We start from the raw sequence: 16,338 nt of genomic DNA, 5'->3' as shown, positions 1-16,338 counted from the left end.
TGTCCCCTCCCTCTCATTAACCCTGCGGAAATCTCGAACCTTTCGTGGGTCCGCCACGATTTTTACAAGCTCCCTGTCAGTCAGGATAAATAGCTTTCCATCCCTGATTGTTAAATTATGTCCTTTATTATTCATCAATCTGAGCGGCTGCATTAGAGGAGGGTTTGACTGACAGGTGGGGGCGAGGGGGGTGGGATCTCGCAGGGGTTAAACGCAGGAGGGAAGTGGTGAGACACACACTCACTGATCCATTAGCTAATGGAAGCCTTAAGCACTGTCACTTAACCCCCTGTGTTCACATCACTGTCACACACACCGCCCATCCTTGTGTGGTGTGTGTGTGTGTTTGTGTGCGAACATTTGTGCTCACGTGAAGGTAATAAAAAGAAGATCAAGTGTAGTATTCATGAGCCGGGGCTTAAGAGAGCGTTACCTGTGGAAATGGAGGTGTTTTAACACAGAAGCGACCACATATACACACCCCGCTTCTTTTGGATGCCAAAACACAATCTCCCCGTTTGTGTTCATTTTAATCATTCGCCACTTCTATCCCATCATGCATTGCAGAAAGTATTTAAATTTGGTGCGTATGTTATATTATAGTAATATTTTTATTGTACAAAGATAAGGAATAAAACGTCAAACTTGGCACAGAACTAAACCTCATGTGCTGAAAATGCAGAGTGAGGTCAGATAGAAATCATAGTCGAATCACTTTAAACTATATGAGCATATCTGCTGATGACTGTAAATGTAAATGATGAATCAATTAAGTGCCGAATGCAGTTTCATTATAAGAGCAGAGCTGTAATTCATGTGTTGAAGAAACAGTGGCCATATTCTGTGTGCCAGAAGGATGTAATATATTAACTGCCCACTGTATAACTGCCCACTGTAAGTCCAGTCTACAACAGAGTAATGCATTCAACAGGAATAATAACAGACGTCAGGTCAGTGTGACATATTAACCAATACATCAATTGATCATCAAATGTTGATAACTGATTCATGACCATTTTATAAAATCTTCAACAATGGAGAAAGCCGCGATTCAAAAAGAAATAAATATGCGACACAAGTGACGTGTTTGGGGAAGCAGTTCATTAGGCTACATGTAATACAACAGAAAGTGATGGGGTGAGAATCTTTAAGACATGACATGTGAGTGTTATGGAATGAGATGTGTATGACTAAATGACTGTATAGACTCTTGTGCTGTTACTCCACAGTTTAACCTATACTTCTTTTGTAATATGCAAACCATCTAAATACATTTCTTCAAAAATAAATAAATAATAAGACATTTGATTGTTGGTACACTTCCATGAGATAACCGGGGAATTATTGAGGAGGATTGAGAAACCAACTCTTGAGAGAAAGGCAATGTTAGATTTTCTGTGCATTAAAACAATAACTCGCTTTCTTTCCGTGAGATCCCGGCAAGCGAAATTGAAAGATATGATATATTTATATTGTTTACCTGGTGAATATATTCTCAGTAAAGTATATACTATTATTACTAAATTTTGCCATCTGAAACAAAATATGTTACAAAATGCTAACAACACACAATTTCATTAACATAAACTCTAAACGCGACCACGAATGGACTAGAAGAAACATGGTACTTTGACATACAAAATTGCTATACAAATGACATCTTAAAATCACATTTACGGACAAAAAAAACATGTCGCCAAAGAGTAAAAATGATGAAAACGCAGATTGGACAACTGAAGTAGATTCGAGCCATACATACATGCATGATTCATATGGATATCCTACACATTTCTCTTCATGATCATAATAACATCCGAGCTAAACTCTATGAGATCTGCGTATGCCGTAAACATTAGATCATTGACACCAAGTTGTTCAAAGCTGCCTTTTGACTCCATTTTGATGTATAAATATATTTTAACAAGGACTTTGGCTAAAAAAAGGAGAAACTTACAAAATCAAACATATTTATCATTCTGTACAAAAGCACACAAATGTAATGGCTTCATCTATAGGTGGTCAATTATTCATTGAAAGAGACTTCACATTGCTAGAATGATTCTTGTATCAGCTCGAATGAACGTGAAATACTTTCATCGTCTCATTCCACTATCTTTGAATCAGTCATGATCTGTTTGTGGGAGGAAGCACATTGCAACTAAATGATTATCACAGTTTGTCTATAAAAGAAACAAAATTACTCAAGAAGACATACAATGAATTTCTCTCTTCGGCACATTTGAATGCAACTAAACAAAAAATCCTTCATATTTCTTTGAATAAAGCAGATAGAAAGAGCTTTAAAAAAACTTGGGGTAATTTGACCCCCTTGGCTCCGTAACTATTGTGTATTTGTGCAGAGTCTATTTTGTGTGACTATATGAGTAAGTGTTTGGTCTATACACTTTATAATGAGATAAGACTGGGTAGGGGTGAGAATGACATGTCTAATGCTGCCTTAAAGTCACATCAGATCGGTTTTAGGAGACGAGTTCCGTGAACCCAAGAACCATAGATATGTATACATAGATGCCACATTGTAAGAGTTAACATTTGCGTTTCTGGCATCTCTCACAGTTCGAAACCAATGGGTTTTCCATAACGCTACAACATTGTGTAGCTTCTGTTTGTAAAAACCGAAAAGTTTTAAATTTATGAAGGAATTCGATACGCTTTCATCGTTGAAAATGAGTTGGTTTGTTTTTATATCAAGTCAATATTTTAAGTTTTTAAACTATGATAACTTTTTAAAGTTGCGTTGACTAACACCTTCATCTTGTTGTATTTTGTAAATTTAGCAATTACAATGCTTGAATCTACACAACAGGACGTAACATCTGCATTTTAAATTTTTACATAATTTTATGTAACATTTCTTATGTTATCTTTTTTTTTCAGATTTTAGACAGTCAAAACCACTGAATTACAGAAAAAGACTGCAAATTGCTTTTAACCATGATACCGATTATTTGCCGATATATCGGTGCATCTCTAGTGTTCAAAAACTAAGTTTTTAACTGGCCATTTATTTAAAAAGTATGAAGTTAAACTGAAAGGCAGCATTATGTTAACTAATGGAACATGAGTGTAAAGGTCATGACATGACAACAACAATGCTCCATTTGGCAAACACAAAAATGATGTGGTTTTAACCCAATGTCAAAGAGCTAAATTTAATTTTTGTCCCTTTATCAGTTTTAGGACTTAGTTTGAGGGAATTTAATTCACATTGCTGGCACATTTTGTAGACTGGCTAATTGACATTAGGGCCATTAGGGTGTCCTCAAAACCCCAAAACAGGCATGGAAATTTAGCGGTACATTAACCTCCATGAACATCACTGGTAATCCTTCATTCAGCATACAAAATCATAAATAGAAACCACTGCAATACTGTGTCATCTCATAAAAATGGCGGCACAAACAAGAACACACAAATCCGATGGCAAATCAATAACTGTTAAGGTTTTTTCTTAAATAAATAGACCTCTCATGTAATAGTTCAGATAGGGCGGGTAAGCTTTGCCTGTGCTGTGCCTCTTATCTTAAAAAGTGTCAACAAGGTGAGTACAAACATTAAAACAGGGAGGTACAATAGTTCAGTTCAATGTTTTTATCTCTCTCGTATTGTTCTTCCTCTAGTTCAAAGCAGATTGTGTTTAAAAAGGGCCTGAGTTTGTTGGTTTTCATCCTTCAGAGCAGGACTGCGGCGTCAGTCCCATGCCGGAGTCTTCTGCACACGCTCGGTGAGACAAGTGGCATGACAGAGCGTTTCATCTTTCTGTCTGTCTACACACAAACACACACACACACACACATGCACGCACACACACACAAACACACCCTACATGGGAGGAACAATCATCCCAGGGATCACTGTGAAGAGAGAGAGAGAGAGAGAGAGAGAGGGAGAGAGAAAGAAAGATAACATGTTAATTCACTCTAATCTTTTAAGCATTCACTTATTGAAATATATCTACCAACAAAAGGAAGTGTGAGTGATTGAAACATGACAACCACGTGAAGCTGAAATGGAATTGTAAAGATGACGAGCACACAGTTATATAAAGACTGTATACAAATCTGAGAAGACTTGAGCTCTCCATCTCTCTCTCTCTAATAATCTTACTGTCTTGGAGACATTACAAACAGATATATTAAAAGAGATCTCATTTGTGAGTGTTCTTTGAGTTGTTCAATATTTTCCACATACTGTATAATAACTCTTTAAACACGGCAATCTGTTTCCACATCTGCGTGACAAACCGGCGGCCTTTCAGATGAGGGATAAATATAATGTCTTTTCAGCATCAGTGCAGAATTGGCAGAAACGAGACACTTGAAGCACTTTATTAAAAGTGTTTGAAGCGACTTCTAATCGTCTGCAAACAGTTTGTGTCATTGTTCTGGCTTTGTAAGGCCATGGATCATTCTGGTTTCAAACGGGTGGGATGCTTGTCAACATGTGAAAAACAGAGTGTTCACATGCCTTTCAAAAAGCTGGCAACATCCAAAAATACTGATCAACAACACGCAAATCATAAATAAATAAAATAAATAAAAATGCAAGCACCACTTATAATAATGAAATTTGATAAATGAATATTTTTTTGGTACTTTATTTAAAATTGTTATTTAATTGTTTCTTTTTTGTTATTGTATTTACATTTTATGTTATTTTGGATTGTTATTTTATTGTTTATTTTATTGTAACATAACTTATATGAATTTTATTGTTATAATACTTTTTGTTTAGTGCTGCAGATCTGACTCAGCATGAGATAGCAAATACTGAAAGAGATGACATGCATTTGTGCATGCAGACACACACAAACATTGACACTCAAAAATAATACACACACAGACATTAGTCGTGTGGACAAGTCTACAAAACTACGATTTTGCTTTCTAACATGCAAATAATAACACAATAAGATGTTAAAGTAGAGTCTGACATAATGGCCAATAACTCCCAAGTGTTTTTGAAGCACTTTTCAGGAAAATATGATCTACATCCTGTTGATTTTACATATCCGACACAATCTTATACTCATTCATTCAAATAATTTACAATCTGTAGAGTTGCAGGGGTGAAAATTCTTTGTAGTCATATGTTTTTTGTAGAAATGAGAAGGCATAAATATGAGAGCAGTATGGAGGAGTAACATACTTCAGGAGAAGGCCAGGCCCTGGAGTGCGCTGGCTGTGGAGTACTTGTTAGAGTCGACAAAAGACTGATCTGAGAACAGGGGTGGAGAAAAGAGGACGGAAAGAGAGAGTGGTTAATATCTAATGGGTGAGTATATGGTCAAAGAAAGGTTAGACATTCATTCTGCTACACTAGTTTACTACATCTACACTCTTAAAAATAAAAGTGCTTAAAAGGTTCTTCACAGCGATGCCATGAAATAAGCATTTTTGGTTCCACAAAGAACAATTCAGACAAAGGTTCTCCTTTTTGAATCTACACATGAAAACGCATAATGGGGCTAAAATGGCTGTAACTCATGAATTCTATGGAATACAGACTTACGGTTGGTCTCGTTGTTTTAAAAAGAAAAGTAGATTGCTAAAAAAAATACACACACACACAAAAAAATGAAAGGTATGTTGTAAAAAATAAATAAAAAGATTATATTTTTATTTGATAAACAATACCTTAATAAAATACGGGTCGCAAAAGGATAACAAAAAATCTTAAAACACTCTTTAGAAAAAATAATCAATTACTCTCCCTACATAAATTATTTGAAAAACACCAAAGAAATCTGTATTCTAGAGTCTATGACCTTTGTGTTATAGTTTGTCATGATTCGATTAGAAATGAGTTAACAGGCTACAGGACCATCTCTTTCTTACTTTTTTATAATCTGAAGAGCCTTTTTTTCACCACAAAGAACCTAATGTGAAACAAAAATGTTCTTCAGATGTAAAAGGTTCTTTATAGAACCAAAATGTTCTTCGATGACACCACAGAACCTTTTGAAGCACCTTTTTTTAAGCAAGTGGAGTGAAGTTTTCACAAAAAGTATAGCCCCGAAAATCTCTGCATTGCGCTGGATAAGCGGTGAGTAATGGCACCATCCCTTTTGAATATTTCAAAAATGTGTGACATTATCACTGCTGATAAAAAATGTCACCTTGGAGACCGTTTCCATTGGTGCTGGTGCATGTGGGTGGAGGCGATGACTGAGGCCGGACGACAGGAGCGAAGGCGCTCTTCTGCTTGACAGCTGAAACCATGTTTGCTGGAGAGAAGGAGAAGATGCCAGAGGAACTGCTGCAGTTTGACGGCAGGCTGGTGGATGAGGCCATGGTGGGACTGGACGGGACAACTGCAGGAATACACAAAGTTAAGTTAAGAAAGAGATTCACAGGTTGACTTTTGAGAGTAACTTTGGGGAGTAACAGAAACAACTTTACTGTTCTGCATTCGAGAACATTTTAATCTTGAAATGACATGTATTTACAATTATAAATTCACGTTTTTTATTATTTTATTCATTTTTTATTGTTGTTATTTGTGCAAGTATTTTAAGAAAAAGTTACTTTTAAAAATGTGTGGGAAAAAACGTTACAAAAATTGTAAATAAGGAAAACTTAAAAACACAAATGAACACATTTTTGTTGTTTTTTACAGTGGATGAATTTAATGTTGCCACATTAAATAAGTTGAGCAAATCAAGGCTTATCAAGCTATAACAAGGGTCTCTTGGATTGATCAGAAGTGTCTGATAGAGTCAGAAAACCTTTTAAAATACTGGATGTTAGTATTGAAATTGAATTGTTACGCCTTTAATGACTTTATTGATTTAATTACTTAAGTCTTTCATTCAGAAGACAAAATGAATCGTGTCTTTGAAGTGAAACACTTAAACCCAAACAACGTTTCGTTTCGTGCATAGAAACTCTTTTTAAGAAAGCCATCGGAGGATAAAGTGGGCAGAGATGGATTGTTAACTTCCTTCATGTTTGTACTTTTTGTAGATTTATTTTCACATTTCTCCCCAGACACACAGTCCTCACTTCAAGTGATAATTAAGTCAAACAAACACTCTCTGAGTCTCTGAACATTCCCAATTCTTTTGTCTCTCACCCCGTCTGGTTAATTGGAAAGATGGAGCAATTAAGAATGAGCGGGATAAATAACAGCTGGAGGGAGGTGGCGCTGTCAGACAAGTGGACGGGAGAAAGAAAAGGCAGAACCGGAGCATTGTGGAAATTCTCATTTGGGAATTCGATCAGACCTCCAGGCCCATACTGTCAGACATCCGGCAACATCGTGCATCAAACACAGAAGTTTGCTCTGAAACTGTGAATTCTGCTGTGAACTATGAATTAAACTATCCTTCTGTACTTCTTCCGTCTCTTTTTTTAACAATTATACAAAAACTCAACTAATCCCTGAATAGTTCTGCTCCTCTAGTTTGAGAGACGCATGACATTTCCAGAACGCTGATATTTTGTATTAATATTGGAACATTTCAGTGTTTGTCTCACTGGGTTGTCTATATTTGCAATGTGTGTATTATCTTTCAAACGTTTTGTTGACAGAGCACAAATGAACAACACTTTCTTGCTCACTGTATAAAGCGATATCATCATGCTATTGAACTGTACTGAACGTTAGCGCTAATATTTTGTGCCAATATTCACAACAGCATTCTTGCTATTAAAACAATTAATAATTTATGCAAGTTAATACTGATATTATTATAATTATTTATTACTTATTCATTATTACGGTCCAATGCTTTTTTTCACGTGGGCAAATATATTACTATTCCAGTCAAAAATGAAATAGCTTGTTCTACAATACCTGTACTGAACTGTATTTTATCTCTTTCTGTGTTTTTCTTTAATCCTGTAAAGCTGCTTTGAAAAAGAAATGCACATTTTAAAAAACGATAAATTGATATATATAAAGTTGAATCGAATTGAAAAACCCAGAAAAATTTAAATGTAAAAAAAAGGATTCGGGAACAAATAAAATGGAATAAGGTAACTAAGTGATTTCATAGGGCCCTACAATTGTTATCGAGCGGTTGTTGTTGTGTATTAACATAGCAAGATACTCACTGGCATATGGTGAATTGGCGGCGGAGCCGTTCAGGAAACTCGGCGAGCCGGTCAGGTTGGTCATGGCACTGTTGCCGTAGCCATTCATGTTGGTGGAGACCGTACTGTAAGTGCTCTGTTGAGGGGTGGAGCTTGGCACATAACCATGTGGAGATACACTACTTGTGTTACGAGAGTAACCTGTAGTCAGACGTGAAGAAAACAATATGTGGTGGTCTAATAGTACAATAAACGTGAAATATGATATTCCGTGGTATTTCAAAGAATACCAAAATATTTAAAATAAACTATTAAATCAAACTGTTAACATAAATGGATTAAGGGAATCTCTTAGTAATGATAATATAAACCAAATATTTTCACTTTATATAGTATTGGTTTAAGGTTGTACAGTATGTGTCTGTATGAAAGAGCATGAGAGAAAGAATATCTCACCCTGGTTTCCGCCCTGAGACGACTCTGAGACGTTAACAGCGAGCTGTCCAGTGAAGGAGTTCACTCCCATCATGCTCGCATGGACGGAGCTGTTGGTCAGGCCGGTCAGCTGGTTGTGGTTTCGCGGCACATTGTACAAGGCCTCAGCAATGTCAGCTGCTCGCTTTAGAATGATTTCCTAACGAAAAATGATCCATCATCTCCCAAATTTACACTTTTATTAGAAATATGATTGGGTCCTTAACTACAGACACTCGAATGTCCCAGATATTGAGTATTGAGTGCTCGGTGTGTGAATGGAAATCATATAGGCATCAGGTATCAATAATAATGTGTAATTCGTCTTCACCTGGTTGTTATGTGGCATCCCATAAAGTGCTTCCACCAAATCTGCGGCTCTCTTCAAAATCACTTCCTGTATTCAGAAAAAAAAGGGGGAAAAACACACACATTGAGACCTTTTCACATTTTACAGTTCACGATACTTCTGACTTAACAATGTGATGTTCTTTTTCAAAGATGAAAAAACGCTGCATTGAATAACATCGCAGCCAAGTGGAACACATGGAGATGATGTTTGCTCAATTGTTCAGTGTCTGTCAGGATGAAAAAGTGCAGCATTTCAGCAAACATCTGCTTTGCGTTGGGGAAGGACAATGCGATCTATGTTTGAAGCGAAGGTCACTCGGTTTCATAGCGCTCGGCAATAACTCAGCTGAAAGCCAGCGCTCATAAGAGCTCTTGTGATGACGGTACATCAGAGATGGAATCGATGTGTTCCCGCTAATGAGAAGTAATTACTTTAACATAAGCTTTTCTGTGCAGTCACATGACGGGGGAGAAGGCCGACGGGTATCATGATTGTTTAAGTGCTACGGCTGAAAAACATTAGCGGCCTTGGCATTCTTTTTATTATGTGATGATGTGGTCCGTGCAATCTCCACATTATCAAGCTAGCATGTGGTGTATTAGCATGGGAGAAGTGCATTAAATCAGCCTCTTAACCAGAATGCTTCCGTTATCATGTTTTTCTTTTTAGACTTTCTATTCATTCAACATCGTGTTGCTCACTGTATGACTTTCTTCTGTGAAACACTAAAGAAGATATTTGAAGAAATGACTCAGTGGTTCATTAAGTGAAGATCAAAAGGGTCCAATGTTGTATGGTCACCAACCTTCGTCAAAATATCTTCCTTTCTGTTCTGCACAAGAAAGAAAGTCATTTGGGTTTTGATAGACATGAGAGTGACTACAGAATTTTTCACTTTTGGGTGAACTTTCCCTTTAATGATTTTAAGGTAACGTTATTTCAACGTTACGTCAACGTTATGTCAACATTAAAGAAAAAAATTAAAAGTAACCTAGCTAAAAAGTGCTGCAAATTTCATGTTTGAGTCACATTTGACATGTTTTTCCTTTTATAAGATCCCACAATAAATAAAAAAAACATGTTTGGTGTAATTCATGAAACACAAGCAAATTTTGATATATTTATTTTTAAATAAAACTATTACTAGATTATTGTAGCATTTTTAAACCATTATTGTACAATCTGTCACATTCATATGAATGTTACAAGTCACAGCTAAATTCTGGAATAAAAAGAAACTCATGTTTCCCATGAAAGACCCATTCGTTTAACATGCGATTAGGAATTTTCGTCTGACAAACTGTTCTCGTGGTTCTCAAGCATGTATCGCTTTCACGTTTCTCTGTCATGTACGTGTGCACTTGGAAGGTTTTAAGGAGAAGTTAATGCAGAAGGGCACTGTTCCAGCTAACAGAGTGACAGGCAGAAAATTGCTCCCCCCCGCATGCAACCTTCACCAGGATCTAACCCTTTAGCATGTGTGTGAGCGCTCTGTTGGAACATATTGCCTCTCAATCAGCCGTGGGGTGTGTCGCCTCGCGTGCAGACGCTCGCACACAAACAAAACATGACGGGGGGTCAGGCGAGCCATGAGGAGTTTAGTGCGCTGTCCAAGGTGCTAAATTCACTCAATTATGGCCGTTCTGGCACTGTGTTAACCTCTCATTATCATCACGGGGAGCCGCTCGAGCGATAGATCCTGCGGCGAGAGAGAGAGGAGGCGGAGGAGGGACCCTCTGCAGCCCAGTGGCAGGGAGCGCGAAAGGGATACGGGCGAGCGAAAGGCCCTTGAATGAACGAGGGGAGGCCTGGAGGCGGCGAATTCCCTGAACGTGTGTATACAGCCAAAACATCAATCAGGTGCGGTGGAAAAGATGAGGAACAGAGGTGGATGATGAATATTGCGGCGCAAAAACACTGAACTCTATATATCATGCTGGTAAAAATATAATAAGCAAGTTTTTCATGTCTCTGGACCAGGTGCTGAAACTCATTTGTAAAAGTCAAAAAGCCATCAAATCGGTGGGGAAATCATAACTTGGTTACTTTTCCAACAAAGATTCCATCATCATTACAAACTATCACTTCACACTCCTGAAATAGTGTCTCTACAATGGGTTTTAGGGTCTTTTTTGTACAGTTTAGTGTTCTTGAGTTGGCTGTATGGTAACAATAGGGTTGAAAAGACAACTCCTATCAAACATCTTTCACAATCGATAATGGTCATGTAAACGTTTAATAATAGTGTAAAGTCACTCCACATCTCCCGACATTGGCTTTGCTCTAAACGTATAACAGGAAGTGACACAGCATGTATTGATCATGATTTTGAAAGTGATACAACTGATACACGTTTTACTAATGCACGCCGTCCGGATGATTAGATCAGCTCTGATGCAGCATGACATCATCATGTACAGTTCTTTTACAGTAACAATATGGCAACATAGTTTGGTCACAAAAAGATATCAGAAATGTGAGTTGCTTTCGAGGAAACCCTACATTTTTCTTTGACAATTTTGTTTGGTTCAGACGTATCTTCATTTCTCACATTTCAGTCTGTTCATCACATTAAGCTTTCAAATAACTTTGAATATAGTGCATATGTTGTAAAGATATGTTCGTAGTGCTTTATTGGCACTTGCTAGCTGGTGGTCACTGTTTACATAAATTACATATATTCAAAATACAGAAATATACCAAGGGTATTAGAAAGAGGGGGGCGGGGTCACCCCTGTGGTACTGTGTCCTCCAATGACAGTTTTGTTTAATATCAAACTAGTTTGAAATGGGTTGATATGAACTAAACTAAAATTAGTGTATTAGTTTATAATAAACATTAAAACTAGAGATTCACCAATATATCGGCCAATAATCGGAACGATCAGGGCCGATATATCCTGTCAATCAAAAGAGCAGAGGAAAATGCAATATATTTGTGCTCTGTATATAGAATAATGTTAAGAAACATCACCAGTTTGATGTTAAAAATTTATGTTAATTATATGAATTAAAAACATTCAGAAAGTTAAGAAATATGAATTTAATCTTCAGAATCGGTATCGGCAGATATTACTCTGAACAATCGGCTATCAGAGCATATTTAATTAAAATCTATTTAAAATAAGAAGCATAAAATTACCATATTCGATGATACATAATCAGTCAAACTAAAACATTGTGTATTGTATTATATTTTCATTATCATGTGACTTTGAATACTGTACTTGTTTTAATATGTTTGTAATGTATAAGCATCATTACAAAGTGTCAATTTATAGTCAAGTTTAAAATTCTGTTGTTCCCTGAAAAAGGTGTAATTCCAACAATTCAACAATGATTCAAAAACAAATCGATGCAGATAAACAACTGTAATAAAAAAGATTAAATAAAGCTTTAAAATGGTCAGTTTGTGTTGGTACTGTAGAAGCCACCATAACAGAAGCAGGACTCATTGTCAGTGTTGATGTCCAGCAAAGCATTCAAACTTCTGTCATCCTCTCTAATCCTTTCATACGGGCTACTACACCGTCTGTCCTTCTGCTGTGTCTGGGTTTGAGCTCAGAATAATAAAGCTTCCATATGAATCACATCTGATTGTATTGTACATGAGATTACAAAGTCAAATATCACTTTGGACTGAAAAATATACCAGACACTTTTTCAAAGCTTATGGTGAGTGTCATGACTGTCATGACTTGCTGATGACAAGTGACTTATGTAAGTGTCAAAATGTGGGGAAATAAATATATTGCAAGCATTATTTTGCAAATAAAGCAGTGTTTGTTGAAGATAAGTGCTTCATATTTGAAAACATGAAAAGAGGAGGCAATTTGGCACGACTGTGTGAATTTAAACTTTCTCTTGTACTAAAAATTAAAAAAATAACAAATATATGCTAATGCATTCATATTAAGACTAAAATGCTTTTTTTTTAGCTTGTGTTCTTATGTTTGTGTGTCTGTGTGCGCGTGTGTGTGCACGTAGGTGCTGGAATGTACAAAGATAATTAAGATGCTAGTTAAATGTGTCAAAAAATCAACTTGGGGCATCCACAAATACATTTTTAATTCAACAATTCAAAATATATATATATATATATTTAATAAATAAACTATCAAAAATGGTGCTCTATATCACTCAAAGTGGTTCTTTGCTTGTAATCATAAGGGAACCACATTAAGTGCCATACAGAACAATATCTTGGTTCTTTAGGGGTTCTTTAGCGGTTTGGGTGCTATATAGAACCGTGGAAGAACCAAGATATGAAAAGTTGTTCCCCTATGATTACGAGCCCAGAACCAATTTTAGTGCTATAGGGCACCATTTTTAAGAGTATATTTATTTATTGAATATTTTTATATATTTTGAATTGCTGAAATATTTTTTTTTCCGAATGCACCAAGTTGCAATTTGTCACATTTAGCTAGCTTCTTAATTATCTATATACACCTCAACACGCACACACACGCCTGCACCCACATGTATAGATCTTCAGCGCTTCTATATAGCACCTCAGTCACTGAAGAATCACTGAAGCACCAAGATATGGTGGCTATAGCACTTAAAGTGGTTCCCCTGAAATTACGAGTCAAGAACCACTTTTTCTGTGATAAAGCCATTTACATTTACATTTAGACATTTAGCACACGCTTTTATCCAAAGCGACTTACAAAGAGTTTAGGAGCAATAAGCGATAGTTATGATTTAATCATACTTTGGGGCATTTAGAGAAATATTAAAAATATATATATATAATACTACCAAAGGTATTTCTATATAGTATATTAGGGGATCAAATGTTAGTTAAATATGATTTAACCTAGCCTTGGGGCAATATCAATAAAAATGTAAAAAAATGAAGGTATTTGCTGTAGGTATTCTAAAATAGGCAAAAAATGGAGTTAGGGCAAATCTAATGTACTTATTATCAGCTTCAAAGTAAAGCAATAGAACTCCACGATGTGTCCTCACTTACAGTTACATTTATTCATAAAGCTTACAAATGAGAAAGCATTAATCATTTTGTCAAAGGCTCCAAAAATAATAATCAAGCAACCAAAAGCATTGTCCTCATAGCCTACAACTCAAAGTGAATGAGTGAGTGTGTGCGGCAGGCGCTTTCCCTGTCGTCGCTCTGTTTGGCTGCTATGATTGAGGTGAGCAGTTGAAAAGAGAGTCCGTCAACAAACTGTTATTACCCCAATAAGGATGAGAAAATCGATGGGGCAGCGAGGAACATAACGTGTGTGTGTGTGTGTGTGTGTGAGAGACGCCACCGCTGCCAATGGGACAGCGGCCAAGCTGTGAGAGAGAGAGAGAGAGAGATTATGTATGATTCTCTCTTCCTCCATATGTCCGACCTCTTCATCGAGCTCAACACTGTTCTGAATGTCAGAGGTGCCAGTGTGCTGGAATAATTTTTTGTAGTCGTCTCCAACACGCACACACCCGCCGCCGTGACTCAATTACTGGTGCTGGAGCAATAATAAAGTCCGGCCCGGCGGAGACTTCGATCGCTGACCTGCCAGGGGGCAACGCTGGACAGCTGACTTTACCATGATGGATCACCTCTGGGTGCCCGTGCTCGTAAATGTACGCACACACACACACCACTTAAACATACACACACGTGCATATACTAGACGCATAAAACACAGGTCACACTTGCATACAAACACGTACCTCGCTAAAGTCTGAGAATATACAAAACAAGCAAAACAGTAACAAAGGTGAGCTATCCTGATTTTGGTAAATTCTCCAAGATCATGAGCTGATCCTGTAACAACATTGGTATCAACCAATCAGATTTGAGGTTTAGGGTTAAGATTCGCTTGGATTTTATTGCACAACTCAATTGAATGCTTGATCTCATTCAAACATCAACAAAATAAACATCACAGCAGATTAAAGTCACCATTTGCTAACAGATTAAGAATGGATTAAAACAATATTACGTGAGAAACTGCCATTATGTACACTATAAAAATAATTATCTGGACTACAGAAGTTATAATAACTTAATTAAATATTTTAAAATATTTTCTTAGTGGGACATAATTTTTTTTACACAAATCCAACAGTTATTTTCTCAAAATTTGACATATATTATTTAAGTTTATTTAATTAAAAAAAAATTGTATTTAATTAACCATTTTTTCTCCACACTTAATATTTTGCGTAAATTCTAATACAAATATTTAAGTTAAAATTGTTTTACTTACATCTACATGTTATACAGTATATTTCATTGATTTCACAGTTTTAAAATGTACAATTTTTTTAGTGTAAATTGTAAAATCACAGTTAAATTTGAAAAGCTCTTCTCAAAAAAGTCTCCTTCTTAAACACTGTATCACCATATTTCATAATTTTTGCTTCATCATTATCATTTTTCATAATTTATATTTTCATCATTATTCTTAATCACCCTTTATGTTTGTCACTGGGTTTCGCAAATATCTAACCAATAAAAAGTACTTAAAAGTGCTTTGATAATACAGTATTAAATCATTTAAAGAGTTCACTTTTTTTTTTTTTTTTTCTTGAAGAACAGCGAATTTGGACATGCAAGTTTTCGGAAGGACAGCGACGATATATTCGCCACCTGGATGAATTTATGCAAACTGGTAAATTTTGTGTACTTTCCTTTCTTGGGAAAGTACGGTTAGTTGGAATATGGGGGATTCCAAAACGACTGGTGAGAATATAAGTTTACATGTGTACTTTGCACAGGGCTTTACCAAAAAATCAGTCTGTGCTAAAAGTAAATTTAATAATGAAGCATATGAGCGATACAGTTTGTCAGGTGCATCATACAGAGCTGCGTTTGTATAAAGTTTGTTTATCATTGTGCTTGTTCATGTGTGTGTTTAACTAATAGCGCACCATTATTTATTTTCGTTTTTGCAATTATAACTTGTTTTCCGGCAGCATTGAGTCCATTGATCTGCGCAATGTGAGAAAACATGAATTCTACAATTGAAATATGTCCTCTGCTTGTTCTGCGTGTCTATGAGTGAATGAGTTGCACACTTTAGCACGTAACAAGCGTGACACTTGTGGTTTTGTCTGTATCTCACTATACGAGGAGATGAACTTCATCCATAGAGTTGTTGTAAGTTTATTTTAGGAGCGTTTCACTGTTTAATTGAAGCCTCTGTCAAACACATTGAAGCTGAAGCGTCTACGCGACCACCCGCCAAAATAAAAGTCCACCTTTTGAAACAGATGATAAAAATAATTTACTTGTAGTAAATGTACTAACTGTAGTAAACACAAAAGTATACTTTATAACTTACTATAATAAGTTTCAAATATATATAGTACACAAGAATTTACTGCAGTTTTATGTAGTAAATACTAAAGTATACTACAGTATTTTTATGCACAAATGCATGACATATCGCTTTGGATAAAAGCGTCTGCTAAATGTCTAAATGTAAATGTATTTAC

The 16,338-nt window shown here is 36.2% G+C and overlaps 1 protein-coding gene across 3 annotated transcripts in view; it reads right to left on the bottom strand.

Moving 5' to 3' along the window:
• Positions 1-786: 786 nt before the first annotated feature.
• ebf1b (EBF transcription factor 1b) overlaps positions 787-16,338 on the bottom strand; it is a 106,875-nt gene continuing 91,323 nt past the window's right edge. Inside the window, exons 12-17 of one of the 3 annotated variants that reach the window (XM_056731275.1) lie at positions 8,863-8,928; positions 8,514-8,691; positions 8,079-8,258; positions 6,140-6,334; positions 5,170-5,238; positions 787-3,875 (exon numbers count right to left, since the gene is read on the bottom strand). In XM_056731275.1, the coding sequence (XP_056587253.1) occupies positions 5,171-5,238; positions 6,140-6,334; positions 8,079-8,258; positions 8,514-8,691; positions 8,863-8,928 (687 nt within the window). In that variant the 3' untranslated portion in view covers positions 787-3,875; position 5,170. The remainder of the gene's footprint in view (positions 3,876-5,169; positions 5,239-6,139; positions 6,335-8,078; positions 8,259-8,513; positions 8,692-8,862; positions 8,929-16,338) is intronic. The other 2 variants (XM_056731276.1, XM_056731277.1) reach the window with 2 other exon arrangements.

The sequence above is a fragment of the Triplophysa dalaica genome, chromosome 19 (assembly GCF_015846415.1).
Source record: "Triplophysa dalaica isolate WHDGS20190420 chromosome 19, ASM1584641v1, whole genome shotgun sequence".
Lineage (NCBI taxonomy): Eukaryota > Metazoa > Chordata > Actinopteri > Cypriniformes > Nemacheilidae > Triplophysa > Triplophysa dalaica.
This window is presented reverse-complemented; position numbering and strand designations above follow the sequence as displayed.